At 38.2% G+C, this 21,700-nt stretch overlaps 1 protein-coding gene across 1 annotated transcript in view; it reads right to left on the bottom strand.

Annotated features, from left to right (window-relative positions):
- grik2 (glutamate receptor, ionotropic, kainate 2) overlaps nucleotides 1-21,700 on the bottom strand; it is a 262,001-nt gene that overhangs the window by 147,333 nt on the left and 92,968 nt on the right. The window contains exons 4-5 of the mRNA XM_040118010.1: nucleotides 9,633-9,814; nucleotides 808-861 (exon numbers count right to left, since the gene is read on the bottom strand). Coding sequence (XP_039973944.1) covers nucleotides 808-861; nucleotides 9,633-9,814 — 236 coding nt within the window. The remainder of the gene's footprint in view (nucleotides 1-807; nucleotides 862-9,632; nucleotides 9,815-21,700) is intronic.

Here is a 21,700-nt window from a genome sequence, read left to right as displayed (position 1 = left end):
TTTTGTGTGGAGTTTGCATGGTCTCCCCATGTCTGTGTGGGTCGTGGGTCCCCCCTTCCCCCCGTCCACAGACATGTAGGTTAAGTTAACAGGTAAATTTTCCATAGATGTGACTGTGAGTGTGAATGGTTGTCTGAGTCCATGTGTCAGCCCTGTGACTGAATGTGGTTGATCAGTCTCGTGCCGAATGTCAGCTGGGATTTGCTCCGACACCCTCGTGAGCCTCAAGGATAAGTGGATAAAGCTAATGGTTGGAACGATGGATGGTAGCTTGCTGCTATTGATGTGTGAGTAAGTGTGTGAATGGGTGAATGAGAGTCAAACTTTAAAGCTCTCCAGCTCTTTTAAAAACATCTACTGTATGTGCTAGACTAAATATGAAGGAAGAAGAAAAAAGGAAGAGGAGGAAGAAGTTCTGAACAAGAGCAAGAAGAGGATGAAAAACAAGTTTGAGAAATGAAGTAGTAGGAGGAAGATAAAGAACATTAAAATTAAGAGAACAAAGAGGAAGACAAGAAAGAGGAAGTGGAAGCTGAAAAAGCAAAAAAGGATGAAGCAAAAGAAAAGTTGTCTTGATGTCATAAAATATTATGCTATTATTGTCTTTTGCTCTGGAGAACACATTAAAGGGGGAAAAATGATCTGGCGAAATAAATATAAAATAAACAGCTCTGAAAATGAAGACTGAAGAGCAGCGTCATCTCGGTTTTGGGCATATAACAAATCTTGGGAGATATGGGGATATGGAACTCTGAGTTAGACCTGATGACAAAGTGACTGTGCAGCACAGCCTCATTTTCTACTTACCAGTGTGGTGAAGATATAGTGATAATACTCTGTCATCATCCCCATGGCTAGAGCCTAAGAAGGAAAGTGACAGAAAGAGGCAGAGAGAGAGATTGGGATAGGGAGAGATTTATAAATGAATAGGGAAACATATACAAGATTTTGCACAAATGCATACAAATGCATTTGTCTGTTTGTGTGGCTGTCTGTGTGGCTGTATTACCATGTAATATGAAGAGACATATATTCTGCTACAGTGCTGCAGCCACCGGCTCAGAGATAAGAAACAAACACCCACCAAAAAGAAAAACAGCTAAAGAAAGCAAGAGATAGAGCTCAGGCTCATCATACTATATTTTGGCATATGTTGGGAAACATAGAGGATAACGCATGATTTTTAGACATTGGACATCTGGGTCATTGTCACCCTGCAGTCACAAGAGGTCCATGGTGAAGGTGTTGCGGGAGATTGTTTGGAAGCTGCTGCTTATTTGAAAAAAACCCATTCAGTGTGGTGTGATACTTGCGCTGTTGATTTGAATGTGTGAAAATACTAACATAGTGTGTAATATGATGCTTACAGTGATAGCTGTTTGTAACAGGGTCTACTGGGATTGCCAACTAATAAAGGGTGCAAGCAGCTGGCATTGGAAATGAAAAAAATGTCATTTAACATAAGCTAGGGTTTTTTAGAACAGTCCCATTTTAACATTCTTCAACGTTAATCAAGATTATTCCAAATTATCATGTGTCAGCACTTCCAAGTCTGATGGTATGGTGCATTGTTCCTCTTCAGTGTGGAAGCGACTTGTTGCCCCAGATAACACTGGAACTTGGTACACTGGACATATTTTTATACTAGCATTGATATGATATCTGAATTTCTATAATATCCATAATAGCCAACCCCATAACTTTTTTGATACCCTACTCAGAAGGTTCTGGAATCTTAGAAGTCTCCTAAGCAGAAGAGGCCGTACGAGAGCTTTATAATACTCTAAAATAAGATAAAGCCTCGTTTAAGTCAGGAAACATCTGATCAAAGCAAAGGTAAGATGGATCTTACCAGACTTTTGATGCCAGTTTTTGATATTTGAAAGTTTATGATAAGAGGTGCTAGGATCAGCATGAAAAGTATCTAGGTTCAATAGCCAACTCCACAAGAGTAAGAGTAAGATGGCGAATAAGACTGATAGACAAACTGGTGCATTACATACATATCATTACTGAACAAGATGTTCATGGTGAATATTAGACTTTCTATTTACTAGTCAGTCTACATATGTTCTAACTTTCACTTATAGTCATAAGCTTTGGGAAGACCAAAGGAAGGAGGAGTAGGACTGCTGCTTCTCCACATTATTATACTCCCCGGAAACTCCCCTGTGGAGATAAATCAGACCTCTCCAACTGGGAGGAAACCCTGGGCAGACCCATGACGTGCTGGAGCGATTATATATCCCATCTGACCTGGGAACACCTTTGGATCCCTCAGAAAGAGTTGTAAGACATTGCTGGGGAGACGGACATCTGGGCTACTTTGCTTCTGCCACAACACAGATCCAGATAAGTGGCAACATATGAATGGATAGACAATCGAACATTTGGTTAGCAAGTTTGACAGACAGCAGTGTAATCAGTAAAGCAAGGTACTATTGATGTGGTGGTCATTGCTGTTTAAGTAGTTTCACAGCTTAGCAGAGACACCAGAGTTATATGACCACCAGCACTGAATCTGGGCACAGAGGGGGAACCTTGATTAATGGGGAAACTGCATTCTGCTGGTGCAGCTCCATTTTCTATTTTAGGTTGATTTGATGAATAAAATTTTACATGAAATTCTGAGTTCTGCCTTGTTCATGTTAAGTATGAGTCAGACTTTTGTCATCTGTCTCCAATTGCTGTTCATCTTCCAAAGCAACTCTAGTAAGTCATTCGCACCATTACATAGGCAATCTGGCTCTAAAATATACACCTCTGAGATGAGATTCTAAAGTAGAATCCCCTTGCTCTGTATTATTCTATTATCATCCAGTCTGTGAGTGTATGTCACCCCGTTCCAGCTGTATGTAGCTATATAGTGGCATCAGAGTCCTGCCTGCTGTGCCGAGACTCACTAAACCAATATGAATCACAGATTAGGACTGTGTGCAGAGGATGATTAAACAGACAGGAAGGGATAATGACTGCTGGCATCAGGTGGGAAACCTTCAGAAAGTCTACAGCCCTCCATCTGAGGACCAGCCCACTCAGTAGTGACTCACATGGTGCCATTTCTTGGACCTTGTGATGACAGATGAGTGCCGCAAACCTCTCAGAGCTTATGTATCTATATTCCCAATTATTAATGTCAGTGAAAACAAATCAATAGAGAAACACATACTGTTCAGTTATAATAGCTATTACATTTTAAAACATCTATCAACAGGACAGAAAAAGCACTCCCCGGTTATGTTGTAGCACTTAAGGGTGCATTCAGATACAACTCAAAGCAAATCTTTCATCCATAGTACATCAGTTACAGGAAATTATATATTGTGAAGGCCTCGATTGAATCTGTTTGAAAGAAAAGACAAATGAAATGTTGGGAAACATAAGTTTATGTCATGTCACCCACAGTCAGATGAGAAGACTTTAAATGTAATCATCTTGCATCTAGTACAGAGAGTAAAGACTGGGAGGGGAAAGGGGAAAGGGGAATGGGGAAAAGCTATCTTAGCTCTGACAAAAGGTAAATACTACAACTCTAAAGGTACAGAATGTTCTGAACAAATGTAAAGCAATTTTTCAACTTGTGTTATTTCCTAGACTGTTTGTGAAACCTGTGTTTATTCCCCTGAAACACCGGATGTTCCTATATTACAGATGTTAGCTGTAAGATAGCTAGCGTTCTGGATCATGTGTTTAACTCTTCGTATTTGTCTAATATTTTAAGTTTGCTCTTCCTCGTGTAAAATTTGCCGCTTTGCTGCCACTAGACTTGGGTCATAGGGTCATATTCTGCTAATACCCCCCCTTTTATGTGAATATGTTTGGGAAAAATCTGGGTTGACTTATCCGAGCTAATATCCACCATTATGTGACTGGTTACCTTGATTGCAGTTGTCAGGCTCAGTGATGCAACATAACGAAAAGATATCCTTGGTATCTTGAAGTTGCTTCGTAGTACAGGCATAAGTGTTGCTTGCTTCTTTGTGAACATCTACTCAGTGCTTGTTTTCAATATCCTTGTGCTATCATTATCAGGTAAGAGCAAAGTTTCATGTTTATTTGCTTTAATCTCAGGTGTGTGAATTGACCTTGATATGAAGCATCCGTGGTGCAAAATAATATAACATTAGTTTCAAAAAAGATAAGTCAGAGCCCTCTCCTCTTCCTCTGTCCCCTCCTATCTCCTTTCCTCTTCTCTCCATTCCTCTCCTCTACCCCTCTCTTCTCCTTTCCTCTCCTCCTCTTCTCTCCTCCTGTCATTCCTCCAACTCTCCTCCTCTCCTCTCCTCTTTTTCTCTTCTTTTCCTTCTCTCCTCTCCTCTCCTGCCATTAATGTAGCAGTCTTGTTAAAACTGTCTTAAGCTCGATTTTTACCTACTATTCAATCCAATTTTCAGCAATAATTTTTTTGTTATTGCTTCGAATTGAATTCTGAACTTTTGTTAAGTGTATGAACCCTAAATATAAAGGATGTAAATAAAACCATTTTGCAGTTTTTCAAAGGAACATTTAACAACACAATTTTCGTCTGCTAGTCTTTGTATAACCCGTCTTGGTCAAATCTTTGTCCTGCAAACACAGAAATAAAATTAATATCAATCTTCTCACCTAACTGTTGTTCTGACCTCCTTGTTGTTTCCACATTTTTTGGGGGGGTAAAGGCTTGGCTGACAAGTTATGATCTCTAATTTATTGTTGAGTTACATAATGAGAATATCAGAGCAGGACAGTTAAGTCTTTCATTACCTCCCATTAGCAGGGTTTCTCTCGTCATTATTAATGAAAGGAGTCCTTGACCTTCCATAGCAATCTACCATTCAGGCATTGATTAAAAATGCTGGGGGAGTGACAGAGTACTGGGGTGAATCATGTTGTATTTAATATTTGATAAATCCTACAAGCAGGAGAAATATGAATGCATGTTAATTGAGTTACTCATTGCAAAAGTAATATTTCATGCAAAATTACATTCTTGGGCTGCATGATGAAGACATTGTGTAGAACGGAGAAAAGAGAGCTAGAGTCGAATCTACAAGTTACCTTTTTTGCTGCAAGTTAAATCGCCAATCTACACAATCTAAAGTGTAACTGATGTTCATTTTTGAAGTAAGATCTTCAAAGGATGTCTTTAAAATTTTAGAGTTCTGAATCTTTGTAGGCAAGTATTATTCCATCAAGAGGGAAAATCCAACAAAACACCACCTGAAATAGGCTTTGTGGGACTGGCACCTCCTTCAGGCAATGGGACGATGGTTTTACTCACTGATCCCCCAAATCTGCAGACTGAATAAGCATGTAATTTGTGAAAAACTGTGACCAGTTTACTGCTAAATCGACTTGTTTTAGATTAAAACCTAAGGTCTTTGGTGTGCAATAATGGACCTGGTCAAAATGAAGAAAAAAAAAAAGTCTCCAAGTCCATCATACATACTCTAACCTTAACGCTGTTCCTCTCACTATGGATAAGAAAGGCCATCATTCTGAGATTAGTAGTATTAGTATCCTGAGATATCAAACGTGTCATTATCACAGGATAAAAGACTCCCATACTTGATGGTCTGTCCAAGATCATGTTGAAGAAGGGGTATCCCAGAGGAGGATAAAGCACAACTGATAGGAGCAAAACATGACCATTATCATTTCTTATTCAAGAAAATTAGATCATTAATTATTTGTCATAATTTCAAGTAAACCCCGAGATAATGATTGAGTTGTAATTTAGACATAATTGATCTAAAAACTGTTCTTAGAAAATATGATCGCAAGAATTTATTAGCAACTACAGCCACGGCAGGCTCCCTATCAAACAAAACTGGCAGCTTTCAAGTGTGGGAAACTGCTGAGGGTTCACTATTAACTGAATTTGATTCTAATTTAAGTTAGTATTTCTCCAAAATATCGAGTATGATCGCATTTATTGACCAATCCTTGTATTTTACTATTATGGATTACTGTTTTTATTAGCATGTTTGAGTTGATAAGACTTAAATACATCAATTTTTAGCCTGGACCCCTCACTCTTATCAGCACTGATCAGGGAGGTAATAGGCTAATTTACTCAAACTTGTCAAGCTTAATTGCCAAATTACTAAGAATTACTTAAATTTGAATTGTAATGTGACTAAGTGATAATTTCACAATTAATATCAACATATTTAAGTAATGTAATTAATATTAGCCATGTTGAAACAATGCTTTTCAAAACCTGTTTTATTTTTAAATTTTTTAGGAATCGGGAAGGATTTTTTAACGTACTTTCCTGCCAAGCCTGATGAACATCTCAAAGAAGTGAGGTTGCAACAATCACAGCCTTCTTACTGCAACAGACGATGGTGGGTACATTTTTATCTTCTTGTTATTGCTGGGGGGACTGAAGTTATCATAATTTAATGTGGACAATTTTTGCTAACTGTGTGGTGCACTCTGTATTCTCTGCCTCAGAGATTACTGCGACAGCAGAAATGATACGGGCTTCCTTTCATCTGGTGATGGTGCTTCTAACTTCTTCAAGAGTAGCTCTTTGAGTAAATGTATTTTATTTTACTTCACATTTTAAGCTGTTGATGATTTGCAAACAAATCATTGGCCTATTGGGAAAATTAGAGTACAATTTGCAAATGTTAACTGGCAACTTCCTTTCTTTCTTGTCTCTCACATTCTGTTGCCCCTCCTTGCATTTTCAAAACGTTCTATTTTTACAACATGCCACCTTTGATAGACATCTGGCAGCTCTGGCTAGCTAACATGACACATACTCCAGTGGGAAATGGCAGCTATTGGCAGTTATAATGCAGTTATAACACAGACCACACAAAGTTAGCTCTGCAGGCAAATGAACAGTGAGTGTCCCAAAACACTGGCAACAAAGGTTAAAAGCGCAGAACCCTCACGACAACACAAGTAACGTTAAAGACACCATGCTAAATGAATGCAGCATTGTTTGTGTGCTGCTGGGTAGAGTCTGTTAGCCCTTAAAGCAAAGTATTATAATTAATATGTAATTAAAGCATAAAACACAGAAAAATAAAAGCATGAAATCACTTATGTTTGACTGCTGCACAAGAGGAGCACAGAGGTACAGTTATTCGTAACGTTAGTGTGTACAAAAATCTTGTTTTCTCAATATATACCATACATTCAATATGCCAGCTGAATTAGTGCAAAAAAGATCTTTTTTGCACTACAGGCAAACCTTCATTCATAAGAAACTGAGTCAATAAGATATTTCAGTATTACTTACTAGCCAAACAGGATCATTAAAAGGGACCCCGAACACCTGTCTGATGTTTCTTCTCTGAACAATTTGAAGCATTATAGGTGCAATTTCCATCCAAAGCCATCAGTCTGCACTTCTATCAGCTGTCAGCAATTCCACACTAAAACTTTAAAAGCATGTCAAACTGATCACCAAAGTATTGATCTCAGAGCCTGACAAACTTTGGCGTTAAACACACAGTAAAAGTGTGAGCTGTCTTACCTTAAAGGCGTTTATTCCTGCAGTTTTAGGTTTAAAATCATCTGCAGCCCTCATAAAATCAACAAATCATTAGCTTACAGAGATATTATTGGGTAGTTACCATAAACGTTACATGGAACTTGTTCTACTGTCAGTATAGTAGTGTTCTGGAATGTAACATTTCTTTTACTTTTTATTTACCAGTGAAAATCCAGACCCCCCTCAGAGTGTTGGTGCATCCCCCTGCAGCCCAAGGTGGTATTAAAGAGTCTGATATAAAGACAAGACTGAGCAAAGAGCACAGACCAAGACACTGACACAATATTCTTATTTTAAAGCATAGGGTTAATTAGAGATAATGTTAGAGAGAACATTAATCAGAAATCAGTTACTACATGTGTATACTGGATTTAAATAATATAAACAGTATTCCGGTATGGATGGGAAACTCTAATTAATTGCTTACCACACACATTTTTGTTGTATATATATGTGTGTGTGTGTGTGTGTGTGTGTGTATATACATATATATATGTACCCCCTTTTTTTTTGTCCTGTTGTTACTTAAATTTACATAGTGTAATGTCTCAGTGTACTTTGAAATTAAAGAACAGAACAAAGAAGAAGAATAATCCTGGAATCTTTTTGAACTAAATTTAATCTAAATTTTTGACTCATTCAACAGCTGAACACACTTGTGACATTCTCTCTACAATGGAAATGAAACACTGTTTGGTAACTTCGTCCCACCACTGTTGCAGAAGTTCCCACAAATGTTTTGCCCTTGTAGTTTGCTTTGCTTTTTACCTTCTGTCAAGGTCATCCCCAACCAGCTCAGTGGGGTTTAAGGGACTGTGCTGGTCTACCATCATGTGGAGCCACTGTCTAGTTCTTTTCTTCTAATCTTTTGGGTCATTATCTCTCTGTAGGATAAACCCCTGACCAACCAGTCTGTTGTTTTTTGTTACTTGTCTTTTCACCATTCTGATAGCAATATACAGTACTACTTCCTGCAGTGCATTAGAGGGTGTAGGAACACAGTCTGTTCCAACGCTGCCTTTGTACTGAGGGTTTGTAAGTAATCAACAAAAGTTGGGGCACCAGTAGGAATTGTTTGCATTAACTTTCAAGGCCTCATTTACTTCCATTGCTGCAGGAAAGCTATAAGTTCATCAGTTTTGTCATGCTTGAAAAAGGCCTGTTTTATCTGAAATGTACATGATTTTTCAGTTTTTGTTGACGTAAACTTTTATTTTTTACCCTGGGCAGTTCACGACTGACCTTTGTAAGATTTAAGGTTATTCACTGGACTTGAATACATATATGTGTGTGTAGTCTAATGTTTGCTAGTGTACTCATTATTCCAAATTCCACTTGCATAACGTTACTGACTTTAGGGCTCTGGGAATACTTGTTTAACGTTACTAACGTTACCATTTGCTGACGATTACAACATAAGTTGAGCTACTCAGCTAAAGTGCCAACTTAACATTAACATTAGTCCCTGATGGTTCCACTTTCTTTTCGCTAAGATAATATTAGCAAGTCTATTATTCTTACATCAACAAAATAATTAAACAAATTACTTGAGAACATGAGACTAATTCATGAGACAATGATGCAGACATTTAGCTAAAATGGACCTACATTACTTATGATGTAGTTAAATGGAACACTTGTTACAGTAGCCTAATTATGTCACTTAAGAAGGGGGCGAATGCCAAGCTCACTAAAAAACGACACAAGCAGAATTGAAATTACCTTGTGACAATCTTTTTGTTATAGTGGTCATGAAAGCAATTTATAAACGCAATATCTAAGCCCTGTCTTTTAACTGACCAAACAGCAGTTGAAGTTGCTGTAACGAGTATCCCCCACTACCTAAGCCTTGGGAACTAACATCTACCATTAGCCCTCAGTCTTTCCCATTTGTTTCCTATCCCCACATGCACACATCTTGCGGACAATATCACTTGAAAACCTGACTATTCACTTCACAGTGCTGTCATTCTGAATTTCCTAATTGAGGACTCGAATGATTTACCTCCACAAAGATGTAAGAATGCACAAGTCTCAAACATATGCACATACTAACCCACACACACGCACACGCACACACACACACACACACACACACACACACACACACACACACACACACACACACACACACACACACCTGCTTCAGGATCCCAGCAGCCATTTCGTGGCCACAGTCAAAGATGATGTGGAACTCCTTCCCCCTCTTCATCTCCTTCAGCAGCGGCTTGGCATCCTTGGTCTCTACAGGCAGCTGCCGAATCTTTAACCGGATGTTGTACCGGGACGGCGCTTTTATAAGTTCTTGCAACCGAATCAGACCTGTAGGGAAACCAAAAAGAGAAAAAAAAAACATTTGAATGTCTTCTGTTGCGACATGAGTCATTGTTAGTTGAAAAATTAGCCCAGTTGCAGCTGGTGCAGTCCTGCTCCCATGAGGGCAATACATTTCAAAAAAGGATATTTCAAAATATATGTCTTTCCACAGCAATTGAGATAACAACTACCCCTGATAAATGTGGCAGTGGCGGCGTGGTTATAATTAGAGTGAGGATAAGAAAGCTGCAGGGAGATATTTTTGTTGTCAGTTAATTTTTAATGAAATCAATTTCTCTTTGAAACCATCCCCTGCCCTCTCCTACTACTCCCTACCTTAAACTCAAAATTTTTTTGTCAGTGTCTTTTTATTTCCTCTTTCCCCGTCTATTTCTCTGTCCTCTTTTGTCCTTCTGATATTACCCACAATGCATCTAAATAGACCTTTAGCCTGCATCGCCTCAGTATCAGCAGACCTTGATGCAACTATACAAATGTTCCTACAAACACAACAGTACAAAGACATATATCAATACTGCACATTACCTGACATTCATCATTCATCATAGATGACATTGATTCTGTGCTCACTATCGATCCCTCTTTTTCTCTATATGTTGCTCAATGTTGTGTATAGGATATGTGTGAAGTCAACCTTACTGGGGAAATTGACTGGGACCTCAAATGAAGCACAAACATCTTAATTTTGATATACAAGCTTCAACTGTGACATCCAATAAGTATGTCTCCTCTCCGTAGCTGACCAATCATTTTTGTGTTACAGCTGAAGAATATGTAAATGTCAGAGATACCAGCACAGCTAGACGTTCATATAGAATGGCTTTTGTGGTCTGTGCATTTTTTCTCCTTTATGCATGTTTTATATGTATATATATAACATGCATATACACCAATCAGATTGAATAGTGTATACGAGGGATGAGAGAGCCAGATCACACATATATGATGGAAACAGGCAATACCACAGTGATTATCACAATATGATAAATCTTGCTGCACCCTTGGCCCGTCCTCAAGGCACCTCAGGTTGCCAGTCACCAGCCACCACAGATGGTAGCTTGGTATGTTAGATTGCAGGAGCAATGCAAATGCAGAACATTCTGTGGATGATGGCAGTGTCGATGACGAGCATTCGCACAGACGATTCCCACCAGTCTCTAAAAGGAAAATAGATTTACTTTATACCATCTTGTGTATATAACATAAACGATGAGGGTTACAAAATGTAACCTTAGTTAATAATGTCTTATGTAATAATAAATATTGAATTATTTATCGGATTTTTTGTAATGTGAATATTTTGGGTAGTTTTGCTCTTGTTGCAACAATATGAAAATCCTCAACAACTCCTCCAATCCTGCTCCAACTCCAACTTTCTGCTAACTCCGCTTCAAATACAACCATGTGGTGTTATCCAGTTATTTTTTATTCACATTATAAATTGAAATATTTAGGATAAAATTCAAATAAAGAAGTAACTGATTTTTATATACAGTGAAAAAATTGCCAAGTTACTACGATTTTACTCTGACTACTTTGAAAACTAAAACTCATCACAGGTAATGAATCGAACTACTGTTCATCACAAGTGAATTCACACTGACTGGACCAGATGCTATTTTAAATGATAGCCAAGTATCAGTCCTTACATCTACAGGCTCATACATCAGTCTAAACCAGTGCAACAGTCACTCTGCCCACAGCCCACCATCCCCAGCTGTTATGCCTGTGGCATTATTTGTTTACTTACTACTTCCAGATGTTTGCAATGCACTATGGGAAACCAGCCTGCAGTTGGCTGAAGCTTAAGCATGAAGTCGCTGGTGTTCATTAAATCAAACACTCTGTCACACATTGATGATGATATCCCCAGAGTGCTGACCTGTGACACTGGCAGTGTTGCATTGATCATTGCATGACAAAGTAACTCCTCCTGTGGTTCACAATATTTCAGCTGACCGTAGAAACACAACTGTGTATAATATAAACAAACCAGACTCTAGAGGTTTGAAGTTGTGTCAGAGAGCTCCGTGGCTACTGGAGAGCTAGCTGTGTTAATTACGTCTATATATGTGTAAAAACAACAGTCCAGAAATAGGGACTGATGTGGTGTAGCTGTATTTGCATAATGACTTTGCAATAATGAACAGCCTGATAAGGGAGATTTGGGCAAATGGGACAGTGGCAACAAGTCCTCCAACCTCACCAACCAGATAGGTTGTTTGTCCCTACCCTCAGATACGAAACATAGGAGTGTTAGCAGCAGCAGGTGTAACAGACGTTAGTTGTCGTGTTAACGATAATACGACCCATAGGAGCGTACCAGCAGCAGGCGTAGCAGAGCCTCATCATAATGGTATCAATAATAAAGATGTGATTAAGACTGTTAAACAGACACATTTGTTAGGTTTAGGGAAAGATCCTTGTTTGGGTTAAAATAAGTACTTCGTCACCATGGTTACAATAATTAACAGGCAGTTAAAGGTTACAGAATGGTCCTGGTCAAATAAAACAATGTTGACTATTGTTTTCACTTAGAAAACCAACAACAGTCTCCTGAGTCCTGTGTTTTCTGGACGTATCTATCCACCCCAACCTTCTCCTGACATGGACCTTGTCACTCTAGATACTATGTCACCTGACTTCCTCCTTTGCTGCTGTCATAATTACTATGGCTGCTAGAGGTTGTCTAAATGTAACTAGTCGTGATAAGTTGCTTGCACAGATGACCTAAGGGGTTGTTTTTTACAGGACCATCTCGAGATTGCGGACAGTTCCACCTGTTTTTCATTTGAAAAAGGTAACGGCTATGCATACTGTAAATAAAACCTGTTAAGGTATTGGAAAAATCTTTTATACTGGTTAAAAAAATTTGAAAAAGCTGAGGACAGTGAAAATTCTCCTGGTATGAGGTGGAAATACCCCCCTGGGTACCTGGAGTCAAAAACAAACTTCAGGCATATTTATACTTTCTGTATTTGTGTAGCCGCAACAGTCAAGCGAAAGATCATGGTTTGAGTTAAAATAAGTGCTTTGTTAAACTTAAGGAAGCTTCACTGTTTTGGATAGACTAATAAAATTATAGTTAAGGTTAGAGTGCAATCATGGTCATATTTTGAAAAATAAAATAGTGACTGTCGATTTGAAATGGGATGCAAACAGCTGCCTCCCATGATAAAGTCTGATGTTTTGCTGACCCACTCATCCACTCTAGAAGGACTGTGTCTCTCTATGGCAACATCAACTGACTTTCTCCTTTGATCCCGTCATAATTACTGCAGCTGCTAGAGGGCTTGACTTGACTTGAATGTAAACATGTGAAAACACTTGCTGAGAAGACTGATGCCGTTGTTCTTCTTGGGAAGAATCTCAAAATACGCCTGCCAACCCCTTTTAAGCTTCACATCACATCTTTTTTGGTTTAATCTGCACACAAACAGAAATGGGAAAACACTCAGTCAATATCCCTACGTTATGGTCTAAATTCTGGTTTTTATTTTATATTTGCCGCTTATTATTTTAGTTTGATAAATCATCTTAACAGAGGGATGAAAATTTTCATAGAGCTTTTGAGGGCATCTCACAATCTTTATCGGTGCAAGGAGTTTGCTTAGTTGTCACAAATATGCCTCAGATGTCCTTGATGTCCTTATGTGATAACATGATATTATTTCCATTCACTTTTTTTTAAAATTACTGAATTTAATAATTCAATATAAAAATATCAGATTTGGCCTTAAAAAAACTAGCAAGTATAATTAATTTGTAATTGCAGAATGCTGACACATCCTTATTTAATGCCCCCAAATTCCCAGAAACAATACGGAGGAAATGAACTTGCTGTCCACAACGATAGCTCTACAGCCCTGTTGGAAACACCTGTTTTGATTCGACTACTAGTTATATTACTTTACGAATTTGTTATTATTTTCAGACAACTACATGGTTTAGGCACTCTTTATTTACTCGAGTCACATGATTTTGATGACTACAATCTCAAAGATATTATCAAAAAAGACTCACAACTCAGTTTAGACTTTAACACCAAGAACTCATGTCAACACTCAGACATTACAACTTGAAAGATGTTATTCACATCAGGCCAATCAATGTAATTTTTAAAAATTTGGAATGATCCTAGTCATGATCCTCCTCAACGCTTTCACCAAATCCAGTCAGTAGCATCTAATTTACTGTACATGACAGATGGACCCATGCCGAGCCATGTAGTCCTTCCAATGATTTCACTGGGGTGGCAACCATGTCTGAAAAATTTTTGATATGCCCCAGAAGTTTGAGTAGAGGTCTTCCAAAATAGCTGACACTTTGTGGGACCAAGAGTGATGAGCTGAATTTTATCTGCCTTCATTTGCATGTATTCAAGTTTATGAGAGAGCAAAAAGTGCGTTTGACATGAGTCCAAACTCATGAATGCTTCATGTTGCGTGAGATGTCTGAGGAGAAAATCAGCCTCTGCTGCTGGAGCAGCAATCTCTGTTTTACGGTTAGTTAGTTCACATCGATAAAAAACAGCCCGACACATCTGACTGCTGCACTTGCTCATCATAAACACCTGTCGGAGCACCCTTCTAGCTCTTCCTTTCACTCTTAAGATGTTTCTCCTTCCATTCTGCATGGGTGCCAGTGCTGATCAGTATTGACGGTGCTTAATGCGCAGCGACTATTCTAGGATCCATATTTAACTCTGCATGAATATTTCATCCCGTTTAAGTGTTTATTACGGGGCTGTCTTGGAGTCTCCTGAGCGTAAAATAGTTCGGCCCGCCTGTGATAAATATCCTTGCGAGGGAACTGCCCCTCAAGCTTCCCCCTCCCCGACTCCCTTAAGTGTTTCACTGGCTACTAGGAAGAAAAGTTACTTTTACTGGACTGCTCAATCAATATCAGCCACATAGACGTTAAAGTGATTCCCCCAAACGGCCAGTGCACAGCGTTGCATGATGGTAGTAATGGTTAATGAGTCACTGAGCTGCATACTCCCAGGGTCAAAGTTAATGTGATCCTTGCCACATCAGCTGGCTTATTTATGTTCATTTAAATGTGTGGAACACGTTGGAGGAAGATTAAAGCAGGACTACAGTCACAGGTTCTAATGGCTGTTCGGGAATGTGGAATCAGAACATGCATGCTGTTGTTCCCTCACTATAAATAAACCTCCGGGTGTAAATGTGGGCCGGTCATAACAGTAAAAATTGTCATTGTTATTAGATACACCATAGTTCTTCCAGTTCTAAATCAATTGTGCTAAAAAGAGCCCAATCCCTGAAAAACTACTCTATTTTTCTGCGATTAACTTTCACGTATATAGTCTTGCCAAATAGTGCAGTGGGTATAAAAAGTTTTTTTTCTGCCACAAAATGGGTTCAAAGTAATTCATTTGGGAATGAGAGCAAATATCTTTAGTCATTGACTGACTAAAGATAGTCCTAACACAGATTGAATGCGTATGAACAGGGGTGGAGCACAAAAAAGGAGGCTCCGTTGGCAGGACCCCTTTCTCCTCTTCATAGATCTATTTATCAATTAAATCAGCAACTAAACGCATGCATCTGGAGTGGCAGGTAGGCTTTACCATGAAATGTCCTACTTAAAAAAGTCCCTGATATCTTCACAATCTGGAATCTCAGCACATATCAGCCATCCTTTTCATTCTTTAGTATTACAGTCTGATACATTTAGTGAGAGCATTGCTTGGAAATATAACATTATATAATATTATTCAATTCATGTTTTTAAGGTCTTTATTATGCCCTGCCTGTAAGACATATGAAGACCTGAAGTGATCATTAAATCCACAAATAAGACATTGCATAATCAAATATAATCAGAATGATGGTGATACAACTATTACATTGTGAAACAATCCATTAGTATTTTAAAACTAAGCTCATTATTATGACAGTATTTCATCCTGCTTCTTTTCATAATAACAGTTTGCTGTGGGTCATTTCTTTTTAATTCCATCAATGTTTTTTTCACAATGCCATTTTTCACTCAAAAAGTCTATCTTGGCATTGCACAGAACGCAACCTGCCATTTTCCTGGGGCAGCCTGAGTTTCATCAACGTTCAACTTGCACGTGAGTTCCGTAATATTTTGGTCACTTTGTTCGATTGTACAATCACACAAACCCCTTTATTCATGTTATGCTCCTGTTTCCAGTTTAATTTTACATTCTTCAACTAGCTGACATGTGATCATGCCAGCAAGAGCGAGTCAAAATTAATATTTAACTACTGATCTATTCTGACAGTCTTTCTTTTACTCTGGTGACTCTCTTTACAGCAATCTGAAGGCAGCAGGTATCTGTTCCCTCGGCAGTCTTTAATTGGAGTGATGTCATACGCTGTCTGGTCACTATTACGCATGGAAGACCCGCTGGTTAAAATTTTGTGCAACAGCACCAGACTGTTGCAAAATAACACACAAATTTGTCATTTTGATTAATTATTTTGCAGTATCTTATGCAAACCAACAGGTGTGTTGGAAACAGATACACTGAAAACACTTCAGACAGTTGCATAAAAAAAACCAATTCAATCAATGACAACTTCTCTTTCTGCTAATAACTCCCTCAGAACTGTCCATTCCTGCCAGTCCTCCTCAGTGGTAACTGGAAGTAACAGCTGCGTGTGTCATCTTCTATTCTAAATGACATGGAGATATAAAGAGTCTGGCTAGAGTGTCACTGTGAGCCCCACATAATTAATTATAATACAGGTAGATGTGTGGTTGTGATGAACAACATGATGTGATATAGATTTATTTGTGTATCATTACCAGAATCAAGTTTACACCATTCAGCCACGACATTAAAACCGGTAACTGGTAATAATGTTGTGGCTTATCAGTGTATGAGCACAATATTTTCCATTCAAACCTCCTCTCTGGGGAATCAGCCTTTTGAGAAAATATACAAAATATACAAAATATACAATTATAAAGCAGGATTTAAAGGGTCTCATGGGCCTGATTGTCCTGAAGTTTCCTCAACCAAGAAAAAAAGATATAATCCTCAGTTAAAATAAAAGATTTACGAGTAAGTAAGTAGGTGAGTAAGCCGGTAAAGGTTATTTATATTAAAAACAAACAGTAGCACCAAACACAGCCAAACTTGTTGGTAAACATTGCGTGGATCACCAAAATAACACACAGAGACAAACTATAACAAAGGTAAATATTGTAGCTCAATTTGACTATGAAGAACTGGACTATTGAAATGTAAATTTAAAGTGAGACAAAAAGTGGTTCATGTAAAAGCCTCACTTAAACCACTTAAACAGTGGGTCTGGACTCATAGGTTTAACTGCCAAAGTCAAATTAGACAGAAAAAACCTGCCTGAAATCTGATAAATGAATAGAAAAGGATGCATTGCTAGAATACTTTTTCGATCAGGCAGAGCTTGAAGTGTTTTAAAGATCACCATGGGCTGTTTTGTACTAAACATTACACTGCATTCTTCCATCAGCAATTTCCGATTTTGATAAATTACAGTTCTTAATTTTAGGCCCCAAGTGCTAATATTCTCTAAAAGCTTCACCTCGTCTCTAAATGTTTGTGTTGAACCTCTTCTGTAATTAGCTTGCTTCTTTCCATTTGTTGTGACATGACTTACTTATTCATGTTTGTGCCCGTCAGTGTTCTTGCAATTCTTGGTCACTAACAGAAGTCGATTTTTAGTTCTAAATTGCTTAATGTGCTTTGGTTTCATACTGGTACAATTGTCATTGATTTTTAAGTGACCAAAACATTTCTAATAAGAAACATCTGAAAAATAGGCTGATTTGACAATAGTATCAAAATTTCCCACTCACTCAAAATAACAAACACATAAGACAATAATATGGGATCAGAGCACAGAAAACATTGCAGCTGCTCTTAACATTCCACCACTGCAACGGTGGGATTAGCATGGTGCATTGTGAAGAGTCAGTGAGCCCTTCTCTAAACAGGCTGTTGAGTGGTAGTGGAGCGTATGATGGGACTGGGACTGCTGGTGTGGAGACACGCACTTCAAATTGAAATAGATTAATGGAGGGGTCCTGGGACTCACTCTGAACTACACTGAGAGGACTCTCACTAGTAGAATATATATATATATATACATATATATATATATATATATATATATATATATATATATATATATATATACTCTCTTTAACAAGAATAGGCATATCTCATGGCTTTATATGTGCTATCATATTTCTCATTTTAACAGAAATACTGTGTCTACTGATTAACGAATTCCACTACTTATCAGCCATGGTAGTCTACTGTCAATGTTTGTGTTTATCTGTTGCCTCGATAAATAAACCTGCCACCACTTTTCTACAATTTGATATGACAGCAATGTCATTTGTGTAATCTGTGAAATCTCTCTGCAACTAATGAACAAATGTGCGATTGTTGAAAGTAATGCCAACACGACGGCCACAAAGCTACAGATCGGCCACATGATCTTCTATCAAAAATAAATCTTCAGCTATGATGGACAGGTTAATGTTATTTGTATCAAGATGCCAAAATACCACTACGTTGTTAGCTAAAGTAGCCATGCCAGACTGATCAACTGATGCTAACCTGTTTTTTTTTTTTAAACCTAGTGATAATTAAAAATGATCAAAAAAAATGTGTCTTTCACATTTTTTGTGCAATAGTATCTGAGGTGGTGAAGGGCAAAGTGGTGATCAGGGCACAATGTTACTGGTCCATGATGGATAACAAAGAGCACACTTTCTGCAGGTAACTGAAATGATAGGATGTAGCTAGGACAAGTTCAAACTCTTGGTTTGTAATTGCTCCTGCGGCTGCAGCATGGCAGGCTGCTGTTGCATTTTAGGGAAAGGCCCGTATGAGCCTAACTGCAGTTGTAGCGGCTATAATGTTTACTATATTTTTCTTAACATTATCCCAGATTTTTCTCCACCTTTCTGTTGGATTATTTTGGTCAGGGGAGTATGTTTTCCCTTAGCTATGAGATTAACATATTCTATATGTTCTGTGTTGGTTTATATAGATTGCATGCGATGTATAAAAATTTGTCTAGATCAGCAAATTCACCATTCCTGTGGGGCTGAAATACCTGCACATGTAGTTTGCAAATTTGGCATTGACCAAAGTCCCTGGTACTACACACAATTAAACCTGACTACTGTTTTTGTTTTCCATTAAAGAGACCCCTACCAAACCATTTAGTGCTGGCTTCTGTGGAATCCTTGAGGACGTCAGACCTGAGGCACTAATCTCCAAGATTCTACATAGATTGTCAGAAATTACTTTGGTGGATTCAAGGTTTTGACTGGTTCCCCTTGGTTATGTGCTGCCCTATCAGTGTCTCCCTGTTTTATCAAGGGAGATTATTAAGCACGTTCATACCACCCATTTCCCAAAACTACTAGCAGATTGGGTACAAATCTTACAGAACACTCCACTTTGTCCATATCAGGAGCTTTACTTTCTAGAAAGTTTAAGTTACAGAAGAGCTCACCAGAATAATAGTGGAAGAGATCAGTCACAGTGTAACCTGTGGAACCCAATGCAGGTTTTGCCAGAGTTTTGTCAAGAAACATGGAATGGATATGGAACCAGATGTTCTACGCAGTACTCTGATATGACAAATGTGAACATTATAACGTGGATTTACTATGCATCCTAATGCACCTCGGTACAAGCCCTGATATCACAGTTTATGACCTGGCTGAAAACCTGTTTACTGGCAAAGGCTAAATGCCCAGATGTTGATAACATTTCTCAGGTGACACAGATTAAAGTTGTTAATATGTGGGCAAAACTCAAAGACATCCATAAATACTACTGGCAGCTGGCATCTGGCTAGATCAGAGCCTGATCACAATGGAAGAGAAACTTGATCCCTTTTTTACATTGTATACAGTATATGACAGTCTCTCTCAGCTTTAAGAGTGGTTAGACTAGGGGTAAGCCTGGCAACAACTTGGAATGGTTAAGTGCACACAGCTAAGATACATTAGATTTAGACTGATTTTCTGCTAGAGTAACAAATTGCTTGTACAAACTGTATTGATTTAGTAATGAAATAATGTGCCACTGGATTAAGTTTGAAATGCATGTTCGCTTGAACAAATGAAATGTTATCTGGAAACAAATTATTTTTATTAGTTTTTTACAAATGTAATAATACATTTCATTTTAAATTTAATATTTAAACTTGTTTCAATTTCATTCATATCAATATACAGTATATAGTTTGTGATGAATTCATTCTAAAAATTGTCTTTTTAAAAAAATGATTCAAGTGCAAAAGGATACAAGTGTGTCAGTTTATACGGTATGGGTATTTTTGTCTTAGTACAAACACCATGGCTATTAAACAACAATATCTCCTTTTAGATCAAGAGTTCCTTGATAGGTGGACATCAAACAGCTGTTTGCCCAGATTTGGTTTGCTGTGCCAGTCAAGGTGAGAGGAAGAGTCGAGGCCCAGATATGATTATCTTTCACTCTCTGAATGACTCACTCCACCACAATCCTGAGATGGGCTATTTTGTCTTTTCCTTTGTGAGTTTGGCTGCTTTTGGAAGAGAGGAAAGATTAGTTTGGCTTTCACATCTTTTAGCAGTTTCTCAGTTGGAAAGCATTTGTCGGCCATAACAGCATCATCTTTCCAACAAGTTCAAAATTCCAGAGCATGAGGTTATCGCTACGTTAGAGATGAAGCTTGTGAAAAGTTGTGACAAATGTAATGGCCCCACATTAAGCAACACAAATCAGGCCCTTAAGGGGAGGATGGTTTTTGTAGTGAGAGAATATGTCAGAGTGTAGTGTCAGTGCGGCGGGGTTTTCACACTGAATCTCATTGCAGTCCAGGATTACACCAGCAAGGCAGTACTCTTTATTTTACTGGCACTGTTGCCCTTACTTGCTCTTTGGTCATTGATGTAGGTAGGGAGCTGAGAATAAGGTGTAAAAAATTTGCCCAAGTCATGATGACTTACTGTTGTTACACTCATATTGAAGACATTTGCAATCACAACCTGAAAAACCCATCAATGAGGACTTGGTCCAACTGATGCCTCTACACCTTTTCTCTGAGCCTAAGACCAGTAAACAAGGTTGGATGTTAATGATCCTGAAAACCCTCTCTGAATTTCATCAGATAGACAAAATCTGCTCATGTCAAAATGAGTGATGGTAAGAGCTTGAATTTTAGCTTCAAGTAGACTTATCTTCTCTGCCACGACATCTAATACCCCTATTATAAATGATAATACAGAAAATATTACATGAGTCAATCATGAGTTAAAAGTGGTTAAAAAGGGCAATTTGTATTCTTTGGGTCAAAATAAAATTGGTGGATATATATTTTATTACACCGTGCCATTTAGAATGTCACTTCAATAAGATATTGAAAGCTCTTATGTCTTCATGTGATGTTTAAACCAAAATCACAGTAAAGTTAAGGATTACATATGTTTGCAGATATTAACTACATAAGTATATGAGACCATGCAGCACTGTATTTCACAATCATCTCCTTGATTAAACACAACATGACATCGGTATACCAGTTGTGGTTAGTGGCTACGTCCCTGATGGGAATGGGCCCAATGCATGCTGCTGGCTCTTCTTCATAGATCTTTATCTTGTCACAGACATTTGAACAGCAAAAGTACGGATCGCCAATTATTACATTCAAATTGGGAGGGTATAATTCCATATTCAAGACATTTATGACAGCTGGTTTTTGAGTAGTCTGTCTCCCCAAAATAAAGGCTACATATACAAATGCCCCAGTTAAAACTGTAAAATATGGATGAATCCATCTTTATTGGTTTCAGCATCACTTGGGAATGAGTGAAAAATCAGGC

The sequence above is a fragment of the Xiphias gladius genome, chromosome 22 (genome assembly GCF_016859285.1).
Source record: "Xiphias gladius isolate SHS-SW01 ecotype Sanya breed wild chromosome 22, ASM1685928v1, whole genome shotgun sequence".
Taxonomy (NCBI): Eukaryota; Metazoa; Chordata; class Actinopteri; order Istiophoriformes; family Xiphiidae; genus Xiphias; species Xiphias gladius.
This window is presented reverse-complemented; position numbering and strand designations above follow the sequence as displayed.